At 47.0% G+C, this 24,078-nt stretch overlaps 1 protein-coding gene across 1 annotated transcript in view; it reads right to left on the bottom strand.

Annotated features, from left to right (window-relative positions):
- Positions 1–24,078, bottom strand: part of COL23A1 (collagen type XXIII alpha 1 chain) — a 195,020-nt gene that overhangs the window by 51,484 nt on the left and 119,458 nt on the right. Inside the window, exons 3-5 of the mRNA XM_064521091.1 lie at positions 9,900–9,944; positions 4,099–4,106; positions 299–325 (exon numbers count right to left, since the gene is read on the bottom strand). Coding sequence (XP_064377161.1) covers positions 299–325; positions 4,099–4,106; positions 9,900–9,944 — 80 coding nt within the window. The remainder of the gene's footprint in view (positions 1–298; positions 326–4,098; positions 4,107–9,899; positions 9,945–24,078) is intronic.

Genomic DNA, 24,078 nt, shown 5'->3' with positions numbered 1-24,078 from the left:
TGGGGGTGAATCCCAAAGTCTTCACGAACCTTGAAGTCCAGCCAGCTCTTAGGCAGGAGTCTGAATTATACCATAAAGCGCTCAGCTATTTTGCCTCTATAAATATTAATGGCGAATATTGCATAAACTCCTCAGTTGTGGGGCCAAATCCCTCAAACGCTATCACTGATGAAGAGGGAGGAGAGAAGTAACAAAGAGCTTGAGACAGGCAAAGAAAGTCAAGTGTCACGGAAAAAGAGGGGGACCACGGAGCGCGGATTAGGAGAGGACAGACAAATAAAAGGCGTAGCAGAGTTACCGGGTAACCGTCGCGTCCCGACTGCCCCTGTGGGGGGGGAACAAGCGAGATAAGGCAAGTTAGCAGCATGACAACCCAGGGCCACGCCCGGGACACCGGCTGCTCCGCTCCCAGCCAGCCCGAGCCATCCCCGCACAACCCGCTCTCGCCAGAAGAGCCTCTTGGGGCAGCTTTCCTACTGGAAGGGTCACATCTATGCCCAATTTTTTTTTTCCCCCCTGCTGCAGATTTCCATCTTGTGCTTTATTTTGGCTACTTACCGAGGGTTTTGCCAACGTGCAGCCGGCCGCGCTGGAGCAGCGAGCAAGCAGCACCGGGCCATGGGCATGCATGATGCATGCAAGGTCCTCGCTCTGCTTCTGCCCCGGGCTTGGTACCGAGAGGTACGTGAAAAACACCCCTTGTAGGGCGCAGCCAGGGAAGCTGCTCTGCTTTCGGGGATTTTGGCTCTGCTGCGCAAACTGCCGGCGACAGCATGTCTGCATGGGCCAGAGCAGATTCCCATTGCCAACTGTTGAGGACAACCTTTAAGCTCCTATTCCAGCTCCCAATTCAGTTTCCCCCTCTTAAACCGCCTTCCATTAACGCCCTCGGGGATGCAGCAGGTCTCCCAGCTCCCCTCCAAGCTTTGCATTTTCTTGCAATGAAGCAGAAGGGCAAGTTGATGCTATGGGTAAAGATCTCGTTCAAGCCGCTAACAACATCTGCAAGATCAGCGGAGGAACCCGAGGCAACCCTTCCGGCTGCTCCACTTCTCCGCTCCGCCGGCGGCCGCATGGGAGGCGTTTACAGCTAGCGCTGCTGTTCAACGCGCCGTCAGCCGCGCCGGCGGCACGGCGAGCAGCGACCGCGAGCTGCTGCGAGCCAGACGCGAGGCAGACTCCCCCAGGGGAGCTGCTAAGTGTTAGCTGGCACACAAGCAGGCAGTAAAGCGCGGATCTGGTACAGCGATGTCGTGTGCTACCACGAACGCAGGTCACGCCAGCGTGCTGCGGATGTGCAGCTAGGTTCCTGCATCTCCTGGGGCACAGGCAGCTCTGACGGTCCTCCTCCACCACGTGCAACGCTTGCACTTCTCATTAAGTGCCACTGCAGCTTCTCATGCCTCCTGCAGCGCTACTGGTTCTCCCAGAAACACCACCAGCAGCACGCTGGCACGCGAAGGGTTTCTTAACATCTCAGGTTGCCGATGCTTAATTACAGCAGGTGCTGAGTCCATCCTTCAACTGCGCATTTCCGACTCAGCGTGCCGTGCCGATACCCGCCGGAGCAGAGGCTTTACAGCGCGGCCAAGGAGAAGACCCCTCGCTCTGCAGGCAGGACCATCGCTCATCCAGCAGCCACAGCTCCAGCACCACCACCTCTAACAATTTCATATACACGACTAGTTTATGCCAGGCAAAACCAAAGTGCCAGAACGATTGCTACCAGGGAACGCGCAAATTGAGAATACGAGTTTTAGCGGAGCGCGGTGCCGTACGTGTGCGATGTAACCGATTCCTCGTGGCCAAAAATCAAGCAGCAGAAAAAACTAATAGACTGAAACACAGTACTGTCGAAATAAAATAATATTGTGGTTCTGCGGTTCTAGGGCTTTTATTATACATTATGTTTAAAGAAGGCTCTGGCAAATGCTGTTTATGCTAAAAATGTAGGGTTCTTTTTCTTTTAAAAATACTAAACCTGGAGTCTTCTTTTAAAGGAGGGCAAGGGGAGAAAGAGGAGAAAAAGCCTTGTTTGCGTTAAACCTCCCCATGCTCTGTTTGCAATTTGGCAGTGCTGTGGGAACCAGGAAACAGAACCCACTAGAGACAAAGAAAAATTAATGCAGCATCACATGTTGCCCAAGCTGAGCCACGTACAATAAAAGTGAACAGCTAGCGCACCGGAGGAAGCGTAACGCAATGGCTTGCGTGTTGGCTGACTACAGCCTTCGGGCAGCACCGGAGCCCAAAGGGTTAAATAAATCCCTTTTCAATAATTCAAATTACAAAAGAGGAAAAAAAAATCCCTAAAAGATGCTTATATGGAGTTTTCAACAGGCAGTGTCCTCTTCATTCATAATCTGCTATTAAGAGAGAAATTAAGGTTTCTCTAATTAAGTCTAATTCCTGACACCTTGGTCGTTCTGCAGGGACCGGCGCCAACGCAAAGCCCATGAACCGCGCGAGCCCGCTTTCAGCCGCCGCCGCACGTGGCCGAGAGGAAGCTCGCTACAACCTCGTAATTTTGCTCCGTTATGTTATTGCAGACGTGGATTTTGCTGAGGCAGCAAAACACAGCCCGAGCGTGGCAGGGAGGCTTGGGAGCCAACGTGCACCTCCGCTCCCTGCCAAGCAATCTGGAATTCACTTGCAGATTGTTAATGCCTGTTAACCAACATTTCCAAAAGCCGTGCAGTCATTTTTATTGTGTGGGTAAAGAGACTCTGTTACAGTTTTTAATTAGGGAATATTTACAGGAAAGCTAATTCATTGACAGATTAAGTTCTTGCACACAAACTAACAAGGCAAACTCATTTGTTTGCATGTCTCCAGCCGTTCAGAGTCTTGGATTTATTATTAATATTGGGCACAACGTATAGAACAGTCTCAGCTCTCCTCTAAGAATGGTTAAGTCAAAGCCATTAACCTTAAATTTCCTCGATTTGCTACTTCCAAACCTGGCCAAGTAGTAACTGTGCTCGAACTGCTCCTAAGCCCTTGAGTTAAAAAAAAGAAGAACTTGAAATAGAAGCAAAATTTCAAAGGCCTAAAGGTCACTAAAACCACAGGTAAAGTGCTGTTGAGCCCAGGAGAACCAAAGCAACGGCATTACAGCCCTTGCACACCACATGCGTTTCCCCATCAACTTTTGGAATTTAAACTAATTTACCCAACTGGAAATTCATTTGACCAAGAGTAGTTAGCAAGCTCATTTTTATGGAAATCATCCCTTTCGCAGCTCAGCGAGGCTCCGCAGGAAGAGAACGGTGGGGAGAAACCTAACTCTCACGGTGCAACCACTGACAAGAAAGCACACGCGGGTCAACACGCTCCTCCCCGTCTTCAGGAGAGCGAAGGCAGAAACAAGCAGAAATGCCAAACGCCCATAATTTCTTTCAAAAATCCCATAGCAACTGGGAGGGCACAAATTAAACACAGTTTTCTCACTCCAGAAACAGTGGGAGAACGACACACTTGGAAACAGTGGTGGGGCAGCAAAAGGCATGCTTGAACACGTGGCAGGAGTTAACACATTTTCAACTACTATCCCTTTGAACGGCAAATTCCCCATATGTTTTGGGCTTGTTTTGGTAGGAAAGCTCATTATTCTCCCAAGAGCTTCAAAGCTCTTGGTTGTAGTGAGGAAAAGCCCGCTACACCTTTTCTTCCGTCACTGCTCGTGAGGCTACCCAGTACAGTATTAAATGATGGAAACACAACAGATAAAAGCAAGACAGAGCTTTAGAACTAAAAAACACCAAAACATTAAAATATTAGTATAGCGCTCTTGCAGCTAAATGGAAGCTGACCAAAGAACTCTTTACAAGGAAAACTTTTTACTGAATATTTGCTAGGTTTAAAATTACTGAGAGCCCCTCAGGGCAGCAAGTTAAACATTTTAAAGCTTTTTTTTTTCCTTCATTCTATTTGTCTACAATCATGAAAAAAAATACAGCAGCATCTGGTACCAATTCTACTTCCAGACACACCTCTACCAAAAAATGCTGTTCTTCCGCAGGGGCACAGAAAGAAAGGGGGGAGGGCAAGGAGAAGCCTTAACTTTGTTGATCCAAGAGTAAAATCCATGATACTTACTGCAGGTCCTGCAAAACAAAAGAAAAACAAAGAGAAAAGTCACTTAATTACAAAGAAAAAAAGTATAATCTGATAAAACAGCACATAACAGGAAAAAAAACCCAGAGCGTTACAGCAGTTGGCAGTTCAGCCCCAGTTTGGTGACTTTCCAGATATGCTTAGACAGGAGTTGAAGTATATCTGACCGCACACCAGTGGAGCTTTGCCAGCAAAAGCCCTCAACCTGGAGTTTTATGAGCAAAAAAGTGTGTTTTTACTGCCTACCTTATTTCCTTCATGGTGGTAAGAGGAGCTGGAGATTTCACAAAAAGCAAAGCTTCGCTGTTGGCATGACCCAAGGACGCGGTCAAAGCCGACGTCCGCCCATGCAGAGGCCACTAATAACACACAAACCCCAAAAGCCGCCTGGTCCCCGTACGTCCCCCGACCTCAAAACCTGTCGTACAGCCTACTGAGCTCTTATGACTACCAAACTTCCCGGGAAGGTGGGAGCAAGTGGAATTAAACCTGTAGGAAAGACCCTATCGCTTTTGGTAGGCTTTGGATGCCGGGCAGCGGGATGATGTCTAAAGCTGTGCTTACGGCAGTAGGGGAAAATTATATATTATACATATAACAAAACCCAAGAGAGTCTAAAAATTAGGGCTGAAACCAACTAACGACAAGCAGTGTTTGCTGCCCAGAACTGGTCTGCTAATCCATGTGCGTCAATGTGAGACGTTTATCTCCACGGCCAAGCGTGCCACGGGCGCCGGTGGGAAGAGACCACCTCCAAATCCCTCTGTCCCCAGGAGGAGCCTACTTTCTTCAGCACTGACACACATACAAGGCTATTAGCTTGCTTTCCCTTGGTTTAATTTCCTATGAATACAGAAGTCAATGGATCCAAGCCAATTTATTAACTGAGAATCTGACTCAACATAAACCTCATTTATTAACTCAGTTAGGCCAAGCTGCCCACAAAGACCTTTTTGTATAAAAGTAAAAACTAAGCCTCAAATAAGAAGTGGTCAGGAAATTATTTTAATAAGGGATTTCAATCGTGTACCAATTATAATCTCCTTGGAATTTGTTGCCTTTTTTCCTTTTTTTCAGCTTCTGTTTTCTCCTAACATATGCAGGCAAGTGCTCTTTTAAAATGCTTTCCTCTCGAGTATAAGAATTGCAGTTGGACAGGTTTCTGCATAGGCACTACAGGACAGTCTTCGTGGGCATCAGTGGAGTTGTGCTAATCTTCAGCCATGCTGTTGGCAGAATGTGGCTAGATAAATCTTCATTAAGGCATAAGTGTATTTTTTTCACCCCCTAAAAACAACATAACATTCTGGCTTGCTGAACTTTTTTTTCAAGACTAGCCACGAGACACTTGTTTCCTATGGAAGAAAGTCAAATGTTTTGCAAGGCAGCAATAAACAAAGAAGTCAGCCACGTGCCAAGGGGCTGCCCCCCACCAGCCTTCTCTTCGACGCAGATGCATTGCACAAGACGCTGTCTTTCAGAGAAACTTGCCAAAATTTACCACTAATCTTCACCAGTGAGAATCGTTTTGAGAGCTCTCCAGAAAGAACGAAACCAGTTGGAAATTATTATTATGAACAAAAGTTGGAAATGGCCTCAGTGAATTTGAAATTCCATAACAAGTTAATTTGGGGGCACATTGCAGGAAAAAAAAACCAGACAGAACAACCCGTAGACTGTGTACTTACAACGAATTTGCTATGAACAGGAGAAATACGCCATTCCTCCCCCTGACCTGCAGCATACGTTACTGCTATACTGCAATGAGTGAACATCCAATATCTGAAACCACAAGGGCGTATAGATATTTGGAAATGCCTAGAGACTACAGATATAAGCAGTTGTGCAAGAGGGAGCTGAAAACAGAAACTCATTAAAAATACATGACCCAGATTTCCTGATCAAGTAACATTAATGTTGTTTTAGATATCCAAAGACCATGGTAGTACACAAACATAACGGGAGATGACAGCCCTCTCTCTAGACTGGTCACAGTCATTTATTTCCAAATATTTTTGCAGCTTGGGAATTTTGGGATGAGCTCCCATTTCTGTTTAATCTGTACATCATTTATCATCCAAGCTTTCCTGCCATGAAAGGAGAGGACAGGGGCTGGCAGGGAAAGCAAAACTAGTAGGACCCTTGCAGCACCACCCAAGGAGATCATCCTGGCGCTGAAGCCGGTGGGGGCTTCGCTACTGCCCTTAATGGGCAAGGGACCTACCCCAAAAGTAAAGACTTGCATATGTGGCTACCTGGAGATGTAAAAATGATAATTTCAAAAAACATACGTACATGTATACATAAACATCTATAGAAACACGCACCTACTCCTATCTGTGCTTTAGCGCTGCTGCACACGGGGAATATTCTCTCATAGCCAAGAGGTTTGTTACTGAGAGCAAATGCGGGACAGATTAGATTTTTCTTGCAATTCAGTAGAAGCCAAGGAAATCTTCTTTTACTAGGGTATACGTATGCAACTGATCCTGGCAAACACCGTGAGCATTGAAAACTCTCAAATAAATAAAAAGCTCTATATGATTTACCACCCACACGCACGCACACATGCGCCGAGACCAACCATACAGTTACAGTTGTCCACGTGCACATGGCCAAGGGCTCTGAAAGGGTATTTATGGGTAAAGTATGGGATTTAGGTATCTGTAGGGCCAGGAGAGAAATAATGTTTCCCTACAGAGAATCTTCTTTGGTTTTGTCTCTTAAAAAGAGCTTTAGATTCCTCCCCATCCCAATCAGGGTATTTCTGTAAACTAGAGAGCTGTACAAAAAAATAACTTTGAATCAAAACTTGGTTAGAAGTTCAAATTAAAGGAACATTTTTAGTGTAATGTAGATACAGAACAAAAAGTCACGGGATGGAGAGCGGGGAAGAGAGAAGACTATTTCATCCCATTTCAACAATTCCAAAACATTTTCCCTACAAGTGGTTTTTGAAATGGAAAATTTTTGGTAAACAAAACTTGCACTGCTGGTAGGAACTGCGGTTTTGCCAAGTCCATGTTTTCCACGGTAAAATGCCTCATCAAAAAATTCCCTACCATCCCTACCTGAAAGCAGAATTTTGTGCCCCAAACGGCCGATAAGGGTCCCTTTCCTCCGAGACCACAGGTGGGTGCTACCTTGCATTGCAACCGCTAGAATCAGAGGCCAGCTCCTGGCTTCGGTGCACCGAGAGCAGACGGACACTCGGACGCTCCGCAGACCTTTCAGATTTGAGGTGTATTTTCTTCCTGGTTGTTTGTAAGAGATCTGGAGTTTTGCAGTGATTTTTTTCAAATCCAGGGCGAAAGAACCATGCTGCTATGAAAGAAGCTAGTACGATATTCCCACGGTCCGGTTATTTTATTTAAAGAGCCTAAATTCCCAAGCCTGGATCAGATTCATCCATAGTTCAGGAATATCTGATGGATCTGGTCTTCACAATTGTAAATGAACGGCAACGAACGTCAGGAATAACATCACTCCTTCACAAAAACTACAGCTTTGGGAGGCAGGAGACACCCGTGCTGGGGTCTTCAGCAGAGCCCCGGCTCCTGGGGCACCGTCCCACCTCTGCGCCCCGCTCCAGCCCCCTCCGCTTTGGCGAGTCCGGCTAGCGAGGCTTTTTTTGCAGCGTGTGCAACCACGACTGCCCCCTTTCAAAACGGTCTAAGTAGTTCAGTTTTGCTAGAGATGTTTTAAAAATGCATCTTTTTATGGCACGGTGTGTTTCTGCGGTAGAGGCCGCTTGTCTCAGCATGCGTCCAAGATGATGAATGCTTAGCTTGGAGAAACAGAGCGCTGTTGGATTAATCTTCTTATGATCTGAATCCATCACAGGGGGAGGAAAAAAAAAAAGAGCCAAATTCAGGCTCATCTTAAATCAATACAAGGGTGAGACTGAAAAGGGACAGGACGAGCTCTTCAAAATTTTTCTGCTTCTTTATGGGAGTATACATTGAAAGGTTCAATATGGATCCCAAAACGTTTTCCAATGTTGCCATTTCAACAATTGCCAGAAAAAGTGCTCCCTTTGGCAAGCCCCGAACCAGCGCCAGGCCCGCCGGCTCCGCCGCCACATCTGTCCAGGGGCTGCAGGGCTGAACCACCTGGGCGCCGGGATGGATGCTATCACGCTACGCAAACACAGCGTTGTTCCCATTTATTAGCCGCAGCAAAGGAACGAGGACCCGGTTTACGTGCTGCAATGCTCTCCAACAAATATATAAATATATATGCAAGCTATCTATGAAAACAAACATCTGGCAGCGAGGCCAAAAGCAATATGGGGAGGGAAATCTGCTCTTTGTGTTTCTTTGTATCTGCAAGACAGCGGAACGATCCTCGGGGGCTGCATTACATTAGAAATAAGAAATGGCTTTGCTCTATCCCGCATGTTTGTGCCTATTTGCGTGCATGCGCGTTTGCTGCTGGGTTTCAGAGGAAGGAATCAGCTCCAACATCCACCACCACTGTGTGGCACATCCACCTGCCCTTCCCGATTGCATCGCGCTCTCCTCGATTTTCTTCCACCATTGCAGAGAAGTCCACAAGGGGTGCTTAAGTCATCACTGATGACGGATAATTAATTCTTTATAACGCTTCTTGCTTTCCTGCTGGTCCTGCCCCAATTCCCTGGAGCTTTTTGCTTCTTAAGAGGAAGGATGCTCTGCGCTCACTGCGGGGAAGAAACTCTGGACAGCCGTAACATGGCAGCAAACCTCCCAAAGCCGGGAATGGAAGTGTCTTGGCCAACGAAGGTGTTGCTCCAATGCTTGTGCATCAACGCAAGAGTAGATGCTGCTTTCCCGACCTGCCGGCGCGAGTGAAGGGCAAGGCAAACGTGCCAACCCAGCGCTGCAAGAGCCACGCAGTGGGCAAATCTATGAGCACAGCTCTTGTGGAAACAGGGTTGAATGAAGGGGACTGGGATCCATCACACTGGCTGATCGCTGCCCCCGTGAGCCCGGCATCCGCCCTCGGTTGTGAATAACCCCTGATACTTCAGGAGGCAGCAAAAATGCCTCGGAAAAGGCAGGGCACACCGGGAAACACCATCGGTGGAAGATGGAAAGGAAACACCTGCCCACCTTCCACAGCAATCGCTTTACAGCCCGTAACAGGAAAACCCCGAGTACCACGCCTCAGGATTAAAAACAGTTTAAAGTGTTGATGATCATAAAGCTATCCTGCTCTTTTTTTGAAAGCCAGGCCATGCGTTGGCCCTCGAGTCCCGCCGAAGCGCCAAGCTGCTGGGGCGCAGAGCCGTGGGGATGCGCCTGCCATCGGGATGCACCCACTGTCACGCGCTCCCGGCTCACCGGGATGCACCCATTGTCACGCGCTCCCGGCTCACCAGTGGGTACCGGGACGCTGGGCTGGTGGAGGAGGCGGCTGCGCCCCGCAACCTGCCTGTATCCCAGGGGCGGCAAAGAGCTATCACTTTGCTGGACAAAAATCTATGCTTCCCCATTAGTTTTCTCCAAATTAAGAGCCTAAAGGGGTGAAAAACCCTTGAATTTCACCTATCGTTTTCTAATCTATAAGGTCATTGCAAACTGCATAGGGCTTTCTATACGCTTTTTTGCTCCGACCCCCAAATATCAAGACAACAGGGGCATATTTTGAGACCAAACGGCTTGGATACCAGTTCCTTGGGAGACCAGCTCGCGCACGCCCAGGCGAGGGAGAGTGGGGCAACGCACCCGAGGCCAGTGTGGGGACTAATGACAGCAAATCCCCAATGCCGAAACACAGACAGGGACTGTCACGCGGCTTACCGGGCTCTCCGCGCCGTCCTGGCTTCCCGCGCCTCCCCGGTGGGCCTGCGGAAACAGAAACAGCAGTTAGGCACCCGCCGCAAGCCGCGGACACGAGTGCCGCCGGCCGCGACCAAACCTCCTCGCATTGTCCCCCTCCCCACCCTCCAGGACTATCCAAAATAGTAGACTGCAAGCGACCATTTTAAATAGCACGTTACTGCAAAATGCACTGAGTTTTAGTGAAAACGCCACCCTTCTCTATTGCATACAGCACCTCAAGGCAACGATACTATTCTTTTTCACACTTTCATTTTAAATAAGAACAATCATTGCCATCTTTTACAAGGTTGCATGCCACTTTTGGATCCCCCCCATTAAAAAGCAGGGGTCAGCAACCGAGTGAAGCCCTGGAACAGACTTTTTGAACTTCTTGGTGTTGCCCATGTACTGGAGAGAACAACGTACAACGCCAGTGCTCACTGTGCCCTCAAACACTCCCGTTTTGGAAAAACGCTTTGCAGGATCTACACATGGATTTGCACCCTGCAGCGGAGCAAGTGACAGCACTCACCTAGCACGAAGCAAGCGGCAGTCACGGTTTTGCAAGTCCTAATATTTAAAGCACCAAAAGGAGGAATAGAAACCTTTTGTTACCAGTCAGTACCCAAGTCGGAAGAAGTTTCTGCACAGAGTGATAAAACAACCTAGATCTGATCACACATTTGCTGTTTCAGATATAAAAACATTGGCTCATCTTCTTCTTCAGCTAGGTAACGACAGCTGAATGGTCGATAAAACAAAAGTTAAGTGACAAACGCCCTTAACCAAGAAGGAAGCTTGCACTCGATGCAGGCGGGACCACACGTGCACCACACTGCTCCAGCACCAGCCAGGCATCCAGGTTTCTGACCAAGCCGTAACATCTTGCACTTCTGTGCTGTTAACTAGCGTTTTGCAATCGCTCTGCTGGAATAAAACCTTCCCGCCTGCGAGCCGGCAGCTTCCATGCTCGGAGGAACGCGTGCATTGCCAGCTGGGGACAAAAGGCTGGTTTCTGCAGCCAATTTGGCCAGTTTTGGAGTGACAGCAATGTTGGCAGTGAAAAAACAAGAGCAAACATTTCATGTGGGAAACTCCGCTGTTCTCTCTCCTTTCTGTTGCTTTTCTAGTTTTAAGGAAAGGGGGCAATAAACAGTTATGATTAAATATTTCTGCACTCCTATTAAGATTAACCCTCCTGAATAAACGTTTCTGGGTCCGAACGTGCAATCCTGCTCCTAGCCCCAGCCTGGAGCTGCTCTTCTCTCTAATGTCATGGTACCCTTTGCAGCAGTCCCTCTTCTCAGGCCATTTGCACCTCTTTGGTGGACACCACAGGCCCTCGCAGGCAGGTTACCAGACCAATACGCCCTTCGGCATCAAAGGCCAGGAACTGCAACTCCCACTGGGCCACCCTTGCTACAGAGAGGGGAATTTCCAGCAGGAGGAAAAGGTGGGCAACCCAGGACCACGTTGCCATGAACGTCCTACCCGTGCAAGGACTTGGTGGAAAACACCCTTTGGAGCCCCCTAAGCAACTGGGTCTCAACTTCCTAAAGGATGGAAAAGCCCATTTTCACCCTGGCCACGGGAACCGGGCTGAGTGCCGCTCTGCGTGGACAGACCACGACGACCTGCTGAGCTCACCACCATGAAGTATCGGTGTCTACGCCACTTTGGCCTCTTCAGTCAGAAGCTGCCAGCTTTGCTGAAAAATAATTGCCCCGAGCACGTATTTTTGGCACGGCTAATTCACGCGCCTTGGCACTGGCGCACCGACCTCCGGGCAAAGAGCCCGGGATTCCTCAACGTGCTTCAACGTTCATGCACGCCGGCCCCTCCTGAGCCACGCGGGAGGACTCCTCCTCAACATGGCTCTCGCTCAACCCTCTGCCGTCTTTTGATAGCCGCCTCCCGTGCGCGTTTAATCTAGCGCTAGTCATTAACTATCCTACTTTACCCGTTCTGCTAACAGCAATGGGGAAAACTGCAGCGTTTCTAGTCGAGCAGGAGATGTCCTAACGAAGCCATAGGAGAAGGAGGCCAAGTCTTTAACAAATGACTAACGAGCCTGGTGCCTACACTTCTAGGCAATTGAGAGGAAGTCAAGCTGGACCCAGGGCTCTCCTTGTGCTCGAGCTCTCCAGTGGCACTGATGGCATCTCCTGTTAGCTTGTTTTCACAGATTTTCATAAAGAAAATTCTTTGTTCCCCAAGAACACACTTGTTTGGATTGAACACCATGGATTGAAACATTATATGCATTTTCTGTCCCAGCCTGCGTAGCTCATTTCTGCTTAGGAGCCTCTGAACGGACAATCTGAGAAACCTCCAAGAAACCAGACTGTTAAAAAAACATCCCTCTGTCAACATTAATTTTAAAGGGATCTCCTAACACTTAGCCCAAAAAGGGAAAAATTGACTGTTGCCTACATCTTTTAATTCTCTCTCTACAATCTTCATTTTCCAGAAGGAAATGCCCCAAAAGGTTCGTAACACAAAATTACGAGTACGGTGTGCTTGTAGGAAGCATGAGACAAAACGAAGTTGAGGACCAAAAAACAAACAAACAACAAAAAACCCACTAATCTGTTTTACTTGCTGTTTTTACCTGAAAACAGTTTGATGAAAAACCTAGATTTGGGAAAGCACTAAAAATGTATTTTGCAAGCAACATATAGAAGCCTACTGCCTCTCAGTAGCCAAACATGGAAAAGTCTCACGAGAAGAAAATTTTAGCAGGGATTCAAAAGAAGAACACATCCAGCACCCAGTGCAGGCAGTAATTTCAAGCTAGTCGCAATCGCGTTACGCACATGGGGGAAGGAAAACCAGCGTGCCAGAGGTGAGACCAACAAGCAGCAGCTCAGGAGTCACGAGTGTGGGCTGCAACCTCGTCTCACGTCTGATTCCACATCAAGCCCACAGCCTGCAGGACCGGACGCGATTATTTTGGCGATCCCTGAACTGCACCGAGGGGTTGGCTTCGGAAGCGCGGTGGACAATGTCCACAACAGCCTCGCGAGCAGAGCGGCTCCCACCAGGGCCAGGGACATGGTGCTGGCCACCGATGCTCTCCATAGCCCATCCCAAGTGCCACCAGCGTTCGCGTGATGAGAAGAGACTACTGCACCTCCGGGGATGGATGCAGCTAGCAGGGCTGGGCATGAAGCTCATGCCTCTCACTTCAACCTTCTTTAGAAGACCACAAAGAAAATTAAGGAGGGCTGCAAATTTGTTTGAAGATAAATGGTAACTGTAAACTGTTACCTAATGACTCCATCTCCTAGGATCTTGCAGTTTGATGCTTGTGCAGTATAATTAAGATTTATGCTGCATTAGTGTCATTTGGGTAAAAGCTTAGCCTTTTCTCCTGCCCATATCAGCTCTGCTCTATCAGGACTGGGAGTTCTGTATTTACATTTTTATGAAAGACAGCTTTGGGAAAGAGAATAAATACAAAGCATAAAACAGTCTATTTTTAAACAACTTGTCACTTCCAAGCTAAACAGCCTTAATCCAGGGTATAATACGCAATTTCTGACAATGCTATAAGCTTCCCAGCGAGATGATAGATTCAGTAATGCAAAGACAAAGGAAGAGCATGAAAAACGTTGCTGTTTGGAAACCTTGTGAGGAAGAGCTAGTAGGTGCAACTACAGAGGGGCTCTCAGGACCAAGGTAAAAAGTTCACAGTAAAGAGACCAGACTTAGCTGTTCTCCTGGAAGCGGCTGCTTACGGCATCAAATGTGGGCTTCTAAATGGAGATATTAAAATCAACACTACAGTTTACGTAATATATTGTGAAGTGCCCAAACCAAGTACCTTTCCATAGTGCAGTAAAGTCATCCCTACTTGAACTAATTTACCCACGAGAACTGCAAATCGGGCCACGCGGCGCCAGCTCTGCTCCATGAGCTCCGTAATCTCATCGATACCAGGAACACAGGCCCGTTGCACCACGTGCGCTTATTTATTTGTTTTTTCACCCCACTTAATTGAATCAAACCTGGTCCTTGACCCACATTCCCAGGCTTGCGAGGCCACATCGCTGGCTCTTCTCATTTGTACTTCAGGAGCAAATTGTCACCTGCCTTACTCTTGGGCATGACAACGTAGATTGGTGTTCATCAAAAATAAAGCAAGTCCAAGCATCAGGAAGAAAAGTGCCTACCACCACAGCCTGGATGCAGGCAAAACCTCACTGCGGTGCACAGGAGTCAGTGCCAGCAGGACCTGCAGTACCAGGACCCCAGCATCGCAAATTAACTCACCCAAAGTGACCACAGACAGTGGGGCTGGATCTTCTTCCTACACAAAAGCCTTCTGAAAATCAGAGCCCAAAGACTGACCTGCATTTGAGGTGACTTTTCATAAGCTCTGTGCTACAATTAATGGACATGTATTTACAAAGACTAATTAGCAAGTCAGGGCTGTGCTATGCTTCAAGCATTACCCCAACAGAGGACATTTTCACCCAAGAACTTTTGGCATCAGGCTCACACTAGCTTTCCATTTGCATTACTCCTATGTGCCACCCATTCCCACTGAGAACATATGAACAGAAATAATCATAAAACTGTGTCCATCTTCCTTTGGGCCTCTCTTACCACCTCGCAGGGTGGGGCTTTGGTGCCCAACGTCCAGGTGAGCAGCACGGGGCAGCTGCCCAAGCACAGGGTGCCACACAGGATACCCCCTAAGAAATACTTCTCCTTTCCAGGCTGATGTCCCTGCATGTGCACTTGTATGTAAAACTCATGCTCTAACGGGGCATTAAGTTTTACACCATTTCAGAGGATCAACCCATTCATGTGCTTGCACTTTTTCTTTTTCTTTTTTTTGGTTTCTTTTCTGTGAGCTTGAAAAGGTTGAGATTCTGCTTTCCCTTCCTCCCTTTCGTCATTTTTCAAGCTGTCTTCATCAATCAGGGCTTCTTAGGCTAAAAATGAGTCATCCAGAAAAGCAGCCTGAACAAACTGGTTGCTTCAGCCACTCTCAGAAAAGTGCGTTTCTTTTCATACGGCTTTCCAAGGAGGGCGGCGAATTTTGCAGCGGCAGGAACTGCAGCCCCGTCCTAGCCGGCCGTTCCAGCACAAAGGCCGATTTACTCCCTGCTTCCCGGGGGAAGAGGTTTATGGTTCACGGACAGAAGTCAGGGCTTGAGCTGCTTGCTCAGCTGATGCTCATCAGGTATTTGAGTCAGGCAGCAGAGCCCGAGACCACAGATCTGAGATTAAATAGTTTTGGGTCACAACGTTTTGCATGAACCTTTTTGTCTTTGGATTCCAACGGGCCCAAAGATTCAAAGTAAATACCAGAGGCAGATTGGAAACATGCAGCACCTACAATCTACAGAAGTTTTCCAAATAAAACAAAAACAAAACAAAATTTAGATTCATTCTGAATTTGGCCCAAGCACTCTGAAAACCTCTCCGAAACACTGGGCTACATTTTGTGTTGGCAGAAAAGCCACCCAGCAAGCAACCTTTGCTTGCCATCTGAGCAAACTTCGCTGCTCGGCACATGATTCAGTTGCTTTCAAGATACAGAGCAAGCAAACTTGTCTTCCCTTATGTCTCCATGGAGCTTTTCTAACTGAGGAAGCACACAAGCATCCTCCTTCTCCTAACATGTCGGGCATCTCCGTGCTCAATCTCAGGAAACAAGATTTAAGGGTACCTCGGAGCCCTAGATCAGATGTCGTCCGGCACCAATGAAACACATACACTTGGTATACGCTAGCTCAGGACAGCACAACTCTTTGAGACCAGAAGCGTGGTTGGGAGCAGGTCTAAGTGTTTTCCTTGATTCTGGCTAACAGTTGCTCCTCTCTCCTTGGGTAGATGCTTGTTGCAAAGAAAAAAAATTGAGATCATTCAATGAGCGAAATGAAATATAAACATGCGCTAAAACAACTCAATGCTCTGATTATGCTCCCATTTAAAACAACCGAGATTACACTGTTTTCTCAGTAACTTTGAGCTCAACAATGGATTTTTTCCCCTCTGCTTAAATTAGTTGTTCTTTTTTTTCCCCACACCCAGAGACAGTTTCTTCAAACAGTCAAGTGCATACGGCTCTTTTGTTTAGTCACCAGGGCATAAAGATAAACTGAATTTGAGATATAAATTAAGAAGTGACTGGAATAAAGCCACAATTGCACTTACATCAAACATGGGATTTTTCCCCTTCTGTTATGGCTGGTCTCGCTCAGGCCATTTGCAGATAATACCCTGGCACAGCTGCAGCACAACACGGGGCAGCGGCAGATGGATGGAGTACACCCCCAGAGTGTATTTTTAAAACAAGAGGATGCGTATTTTGGCAGCCGCGCGTGCTGCCATATGCAAGGTAGGAAGGTTTACACGGCGGATTTCAATTTCCCACATCTGCACGGAGGCAGCTGCTTTAGCACAAACCCCGGGAGGAGATGGCAGCTCTGGCAACCTTTCAGAAAGCAAGTATCTCCACAAACACAGACACCCGCTCTGCTTCAAGGTTATGAGAATTGTGACCATCTCTTTCTTGTGAGAGATGTCAGATGGTTCTTGTGAGAGATCTCGGTGCACCTTACCCACATGTGCTGCAGCATGAGTGCCCTGTGGGACTAACTCACTATTTTCATAAAAATAAATCCTTAGAAGTCTAGGGAGAACCACTGCCCAACTCAGAGGCTCGAGCAGCAAAAACACTCAACATCTGGAAAGGTTAAAAAGAACTGTAAGCAAATCACTGGCTCTTCTTCCCAGAGACTTGGTGGTTAGGCAACACAGGGAGTCATCAACATGAAACTGGAAAATCAACACAGACTCCTTTTCTGCAATAGGTACTAGAGAGAAAATCATGGGATATTAAACCCAGGGAGCAGAAGCAATACTAAGCTCACAATGGAGTCCTCCTTTATCATGTGACTAAAATCAATCATCCTTATAGTATCTTCAGTAACAGGTAACCTGAAACATCACTACCTGGAACAGATGAGCCAACTAACACCCTCAAGTTGGCTTTTACAGAAAGCATTTGCAATCAGGCTCTTTGCAACCGAAATAGTTGCTAACAAGAAGCCTCCTTCCAAGGAAGCAAGAAGGCATCAATTTGCAGAGAATTATTCAACAAACGGAGCAGAGGCTGGCTCTAGCTGAGTTGGTAAGTTTGTCCACACTAAATATCAGCTTGTTCACAAACACAACAGCCGTATGCACATACTGGGAGCACTTTTACAGCCTGAGAGTTGGCTGCATATTTCTTGCAGCAACACGCTTATTCGTGCTTTGCTCCAAGAACCGCAAGACACTTCTGTAAGGTAAGCAAGATAATGAAGCACTCATTGCTTCCTTTGGTTTCCCATTACAGTTGCACGTTGAAACAGATTTGACGTGTTAGATCAAAAAGAGTCTCTAGTGAAACATTCAGATCTGACTCAAAGTACTTGGGTTTATGATGAACTGCACTTTTGGAGCATCGAAGTACTCAAAACTAACACATATTCTCCACAGTCAGTGTCAGCTGTCCACATTCAGGATCCCACAGCAAGAAATAAAATATTCTCCGTCATCTTCAGTATTACTCAAAATGAGAAAACAGCAAGAGAAGAGAAACCGGCAAGCAAAGAGCAGCTGAGCAGTGCAGTTTCTCATATGTCCAGGAAAGATCCCTCCAACTAGACAGAAGTATATGTTTTATAGACATTAAGCAAACAATCGCTTTTCTGTATTTAAATGTTATTCTTATGTGAACATATCTGAGGACAGAGTCAATGGTTAATGCACCATTTTGGCAGATTTTCCACCCTCTCTGTTTCTTAGCTTCCTAAAAAGGAGAGCGCAGCGGGGCACATGCGAGCCATAAAGCATCTGCGGGAAGTGGCCAAGCTGATCCCAAGAGCAAGCACACAACCACCATCACACAAACAATATTAACAGAGTTAGCACCCATGTTACAAATCAAGTTTAACACAAAAATCAAACTCCTCCAGCCTCAATACTCCTCCAACATTTCACTATTTTATACCCCAATTACAGCATCTTAAAAAAAGCTGTTAGGTTCTTCCTGTTGTCTTCAAAAGAAGTGTTTTTCTGTTTAATGCCCCCAGAAGTTTTCAGCACGCAGAAGGAATTTACTCCAACCTCTAAAGGATTACCTTGTTTTCCACACACTGCCCCACAAGAACAGCTTGATAAAAAGCAAAGGTTTGAGAACAACCTGCCTGAAACAAATACCAAGTTGGCTCCTGGAGCTGTTGCTGTTTTTCATGATTTGCGGTGCCGACCCTCCTCGCGGGCCAGGGCTCCAAGATGCTACCACGCTTCCAAAGACAAAACAAAAGCATCTCAGCAAAGCAGAACCCGGACAGAAACCACCAGTAAAATCCCTCCCACGTGGGATGCACATGCAAGCAAAGTGCCATAGCTAGTAATATTTTATTCTACATGCTGGTACCAGCAGCTCGCCACCAGCACGCACGTGTCCCAGCAGACATCAGAGATCAAGGGAAATCGGAGAGTACAACACAGGGAATTCAGTTTTGCTCAGGCTCAACACCAGCTATTTGACATTTCTATGCTCCCGGCCAAGTTCGGCAAAACGACAGCAGCGATTCATTTTGAAAACTTAATAGGACGTCAGCTGAGCTGCCAAGCAAGCCTGCAGTCTCCAGCAATCAAACCCGGCCATGAGCAACAACCTGGCTTGGGTGAAGCCTTCTGAACATTAAATAAGGGACATACAAAACCTGACAAATGAAATTATATCATTTAATCACACAGACAGCAGCGTTGCACAAATAAATGCCTCTCTAAAGTATGGATATTAACAAGGTTGGCTGTTTCAAAATAAATTTACCCATATAAAGGATCCGACAAAGCTACCACCCTGCCTTTGACTGCAGGCATCAGCTCTCTCTCAGTGATCCCAGATGGGCGCAGGTGACTTCTCCCAAACACCTGATGGGTTGGAGCACCTAAATGAGACTCGGACCAGTGAATTTACACTCTCCCTAACTAACCAAACAAGAAGCCCACCTAAGAAAGCCCACCATCTGTAGCAGCATCCAGCTGCTGACACAAGGGAAAAAATACAGTACTCCTAGGCGCAGAGCCATCCTTCTCCCAGCGCACCCCGATTTGGGGCTTCCCAAGCCAGGAGGGGGCACACGGCTTTCAGGATGCTGCATTTTGCTGGCTACACCCAGCACCTGGCAGACCCGGAGGCACCGACGCATGTGTAGCCCCAAATAGAGGCAGGAGAGGGAGGGCGGCCCGCTGTTCGTACGTCCTTGGGCAGACTTCCAGAGCTGCGCGGTCAAGTCTGCCGCGAGCGGGTTTCTGAAGCTGGGGAACCACGGCTGGCAGTTCCAAGAGAGAATTTTGCAAGATGAAGTATATTGCAGCGTAGAATAATGTTATGTTAGACGACTACTGACGTGGTGCTATTCAATTCACTGTTTGTGCCAGTTAAAATGTGCAAGATCGATGATCTTTTTGACATGATAATTTAAAGGAAAGATGATCCAGACACCAGGAATTCCACCCTTCCAGTAAATGTGTCTGTGAAACGGCTCCAGGGAAGGTACTCCGAGCAATGCCATCAAAATACCATCCAGCCCACAGGAGAGGCTATTAATAACGTGATTGTGACCTTACAGAGCTTGAGGTTTGTTTGAGGAGCATGACAACAGATGCAAAGTGATGCTGTTTTCATCACCAGCGTCAGGAACATGCCATCTAATCGGCCACAGGCAGGATGGAAGAGCGCCCAGAAGAGACGCAGGTGAAAGCACCATATGAATGGAGCTGGAGGATTTAATGCATTCAGGACTAGATGACTTGAAGGATTTGTCCCATTTCCTTTACATGCAGATTTTTGTACTGTGCTTAAAAATCACACCTAAGCACCTAAACCCTCTTAAAAGACTGCAGTTATTTTTAGATAGAAAAAAGAACAACAACGTGAAGCTTAAAAAAAAAGCTTCCAAATTTCTCATTTTTAGTTTTAATATAACAAACGATTTTCAGAACTAGCAAGAAAACCCTTCATTTTGCCCTAGGACAAATACAGGGCCGCTCCCTGGGATTCCTGCATAGCCCTGGACCCCAGCTAAGGCGCAAGCCCCGAAGGAGAGGACACTTGCTACCATGAGGTCTTCTGGCCACAGTGTTTTTCCCTCCGTTCTGTTAGTGCCTCTGCAGTAGACCCGAAGCTCTAACTGCACACTTGCAGCACACTTCAGTGGGCATGAAGTAATTTCTTCTTAGATTCTCTGGAAACAAACCTTTCATGCAAGGGCAAGTACCTAACGGTACATCCAGCAGATCCCACCCCAGAATATAGGGAATATTCTGCCTATTGCATAGCTAGGGAAGTTCTCTTCATGGAAACGGGCCCTTTTTTAATAAGGTATATAGACTATCGGTCTAAGTTTAGACACTACTGGGCCCACTGTATTTTTAGTTGTTTTAAGCCTTCCTTCCATCCTCCCAATAATGTACAAGTGCAATTAGATGGAGGAGAAACTGGACAACTGGAGACTGACTGCCCTGGATACTTGCTCCTAGTTATCCCCTGCACACAGAAATTCCCAAAGTTCATAGAAACCTTTACCTAAATCAGTTGGGGATACAAATATCTGCCTTGTTCCAAATTAAGCTCTTCCCTGAGCATTAGGTTAGCTTTGATGCCAGGAGGCCTAATAAAAGCTAGTGCTTCACCAACGCCCAGCTCAGGCCATGGTGGTCTCAAGACCGGCCCTCGGGAACACGTTTCCCACAGTGGGAAGGCGTCCCATGGAAAACCTGAAGAGCAGCCAATGAAGGACATAGCGAAAGAAAGGAAGAGAAAAAGAACAAGAATAAAAAAGTCAAGGAGGAAGAACAGGATACATCAAAAGCCAATTACATTACGGCCAAATACATCAAAAGCCAGCTACGTTAATGGCCAAAATGAAAGAGTGTCCGGGCTGTTATTAAAGTGTACCTGTACGCCCTGCTGGAAGAGCCTTGAAAAGAGACAGTTTCCTACGTGAGCTGTATCCTTGAGGAGGACCGCAGGTGAGGAGAAGAGGAGCTTCAACCTGGCGGGGGCTTTCCCACATCAAGGTTGAAATTACAATGGAAAAAAGGTCAAATAAAATGATTTCACTCCCAGAGCAGCAGAAACAATGTACTTTGTTCTCACAAATTGAGACCAGGTAGGTTGGCACGAGGTCTTTGGCAACAAAACAATTTAGCCTCAAATTTGAGACCAGAGCAACAGCATTAGATCACTTACTCAGACTTAAGTTGTGAGCAGCTGTTTGGCTTTTATTTCACACAAAAGCTTGCACTGTAAAAGGAATTCTTGGCCTGCATTCAAATGCTATATTTGTTCATAAGCAGTGTTTCTCATTTTAGTCCTGATAATGCAGTGAAATCAGTGATGAAAAATTTTTACAGAAAAGATGGGGGGGTGTTTCTTTTTAAGACTTTGATTTTGTTGTGTTGAAATGCACATTTAGACCGTGAGTTTTCCCCGCGCTTGAATCATCAGGCTTGGACTCCTTTTAACCGAACATACAGTTAAAGGTACAAGTGTCCGGTCCCTCTCAGGACCCGGGGCAAACCCCAAATTTGCTGCGTGTGTTTGCTTTCCCTGCCACCCGAGATGCTTTAAACAGAATACATGAACTAACTTTTATGGAAAATATCATTTCCATTATGCAAACAGGACCAACACGTGCCACGGTCACGCACGCTCCTTCCAAAGAGCATGCCATTTCCCGGAGCAAGTGTGAACCATCAGAGCAACGTAAACCTTTCTACCGCAACGTAGCCGACCCACATGACAACCTCCAGCAGGAATATGCTGAGACATCCCAGGTTAAAACACTAGCTGAGCTACAAACGGCCATGCTTGGAGCTCAAGAAATCCCAGCGGTTCATGCCTAGCCCAGTGGACCAAGCAGCAGGCGTCTGCCGTGGTCTCCTTTTAGAGGATCTGGCTCCCAGCCTGCACGCGCATCCGCGGCAAATCCGAATCCAGCTTCCCGGCAGCGGTGCCGCGGTCAACGCGAAGATACCGGCAAGAAAAATCAAAGAGCACCAATGTTTTCAGGCTGGACGCAAGCAACAATTGCACAAGCCTCCGGGCATCTCCGCAGTTAGCTTTACACCCACAACTAATTATAACCGCCATGGGCACGCCAGGAAACGCAAACGCAAGGTATCTTGTCGCAGAGGCACCAAACGTCTGTGGTCGTGCTCAGCCACGGAGGTCGAGTTGAGTCGGCACCGAGCACGCAATCAGCAGCGGGACCCAGCCCGAAACGGCAGCTGGAAGACCAGCAGAAAGTGAGGTACACAGGCATGTAGAAAAACATAGCTGAGATACCAGCGAGCGCGTAGGCGTTTCTTTGGCTTGCCCCATGCCTCGGGGGTGGTTGGCGCAAGGTGAGGAGTCAGAGTAATTAATGCCAGTTCCTGCCAAACGCAGGGCTGCTCTGGCCCAGGCCGCGGGGGCAAAGCTTGGTTTTGTTCCAGGGCAACGAGGGGATGATGTACTGCCTCTGGGTCACGTTTCGGTAACGACTGCACTTCAGACAAAAGTCCTCCCCCAGGCCAACGTGTCGCACCAAGGGGCTTCCAAGCCCGCGGCTAAGCCGACGTCTTCCAAGAGGCGAGACAGCCCGTGCAGCTCTGGCAGCGCATGCTGAATTTATCAATTACCAAAATCACCACCGTGATTTCTTCAAGCATGTTCATTTGCTTACCCAACACATCTCATTTGATTAACAGTTTGTTTTATTTGGCTGCTTTGGGATCACCAGTCTCGAAAGCAGCTTAGAAAGCCATAATGAAGTGCCTGACTTTGCTCAGCTGCTTTCTCCAGATGCTTAATTCATCACCCAACAGCCAAGCGCGTCTTTCAGAGATGCTCCGACTATTTTCGGCTCCAAATATTCAGTTGTCTATAAAGCAAGAGGTCTATAAATCTTCTGACATGGCAGCTGAACACATTCCCTTTCCCCGCTTTAAAGTAAAAAAGCGGCTCAGGATGGGTGGGATATCATGGCAGCAAGGTGGGAGATGCACAGCGCCTTTTTTTTTCCAATAGTGGAAAAACTTCTCCAAGATCAAACAGGAAATTTAAATTATTTCTGACAACACTGAAGGTGCAAGTTTTTACCTCCAGATACTTGAATTCTTATCAACTGCACATTTTTCGAGATCAGCTAAGCAACGGCTGGATGGCCAATTTAACTTGCCAAGTGATATCCAGGGAAGGGTCAACGTCTGAGCCAGGATGAAGTACTGTTGCTCTTTAAACGTGGAGATAAGATGAAAAGCAAGAGGCAATTATTCCGAGCAAAGCTATCCAATATGTTGCTAAGTTTGCCTATTACCATCAGTTTCCACTTGTACTTGAGATGTCCAGGTTTGAGAAAAACGGTGTGAAATACAGCAGAAACAGGAAACAAGGCCAGAGGGTGGGAAGCATGCCCAGCAGCCCTGCTTTTTTGCCTGGTTTTAGGCACTGGTGCAAGGCGGGGGCACAGGGGCTTGCAGGGCGAGATGGCATGTCCGCGTGCCACAACCAGAGGCAAAAAACTTGCCAAATACAGAACCAACATGCAAGGCTCAGTGGGAGATTTAATTTCTCAAATATGTCAATTTGAGGCTTAACTGAAAGCTTTATCATTTTCTGGGCCATTTGGTTCCAGGACCGCTATTTTTCCAAGCACTACTCCAGGTACTGCATGAAGACCTCTGCTAAATATCCATGTCTACTTTGTCCTTGAAAGATGACAGTAAAAAAGGCAGGTCTCTCCCCAAAGAGGGGCAGCAGGTTTGGCCTTCATCTTTCACTGATTATTGCATGATGCCTATTGCCACATCTTGCTAAGTTGTTAACTGAAATCAGACTCTGCTCAAGACACACCACCATAAGCCGAATCCTGCTTCCAATTTTGCTTTCTGGATTCCAGGATTTGCTTTTAAATATTGACATAGCGGAACTAATTTCACCTGAGGAACTAAAAGCGCTTCAAGTAGAAACCTTGAGAGTGCTGCGCAAACACAGACATATTGCTGTTGAATTCTAAAATGGGTATAAATGAAGTCTTTGGAAGGGTAGTTAACTGCATATAGAAGTGTTACAGCTAGAAAGTGGAACAGAACATAG

Source organism: Dromaius novaehollandiae, chromosome 15 (genome assembly GCF_036370855.1).
Source record: "Dromaius novaehollandiae isolate bDroNov1 chromosome 15, bDroNov1.hap1, whole genome shotgun sequence".
NCBI lineage: Eukaryota > Metazoa > Chordata > Aves > Casuariiformes > Dromaiidae > Dromaius > Dromaius novaehollandiae.
The sequence above is the reverse complement of the archived record's forward strand: the minus strand, read 5'-3'. Positions and strand labels throughout refer to the sequence as shown.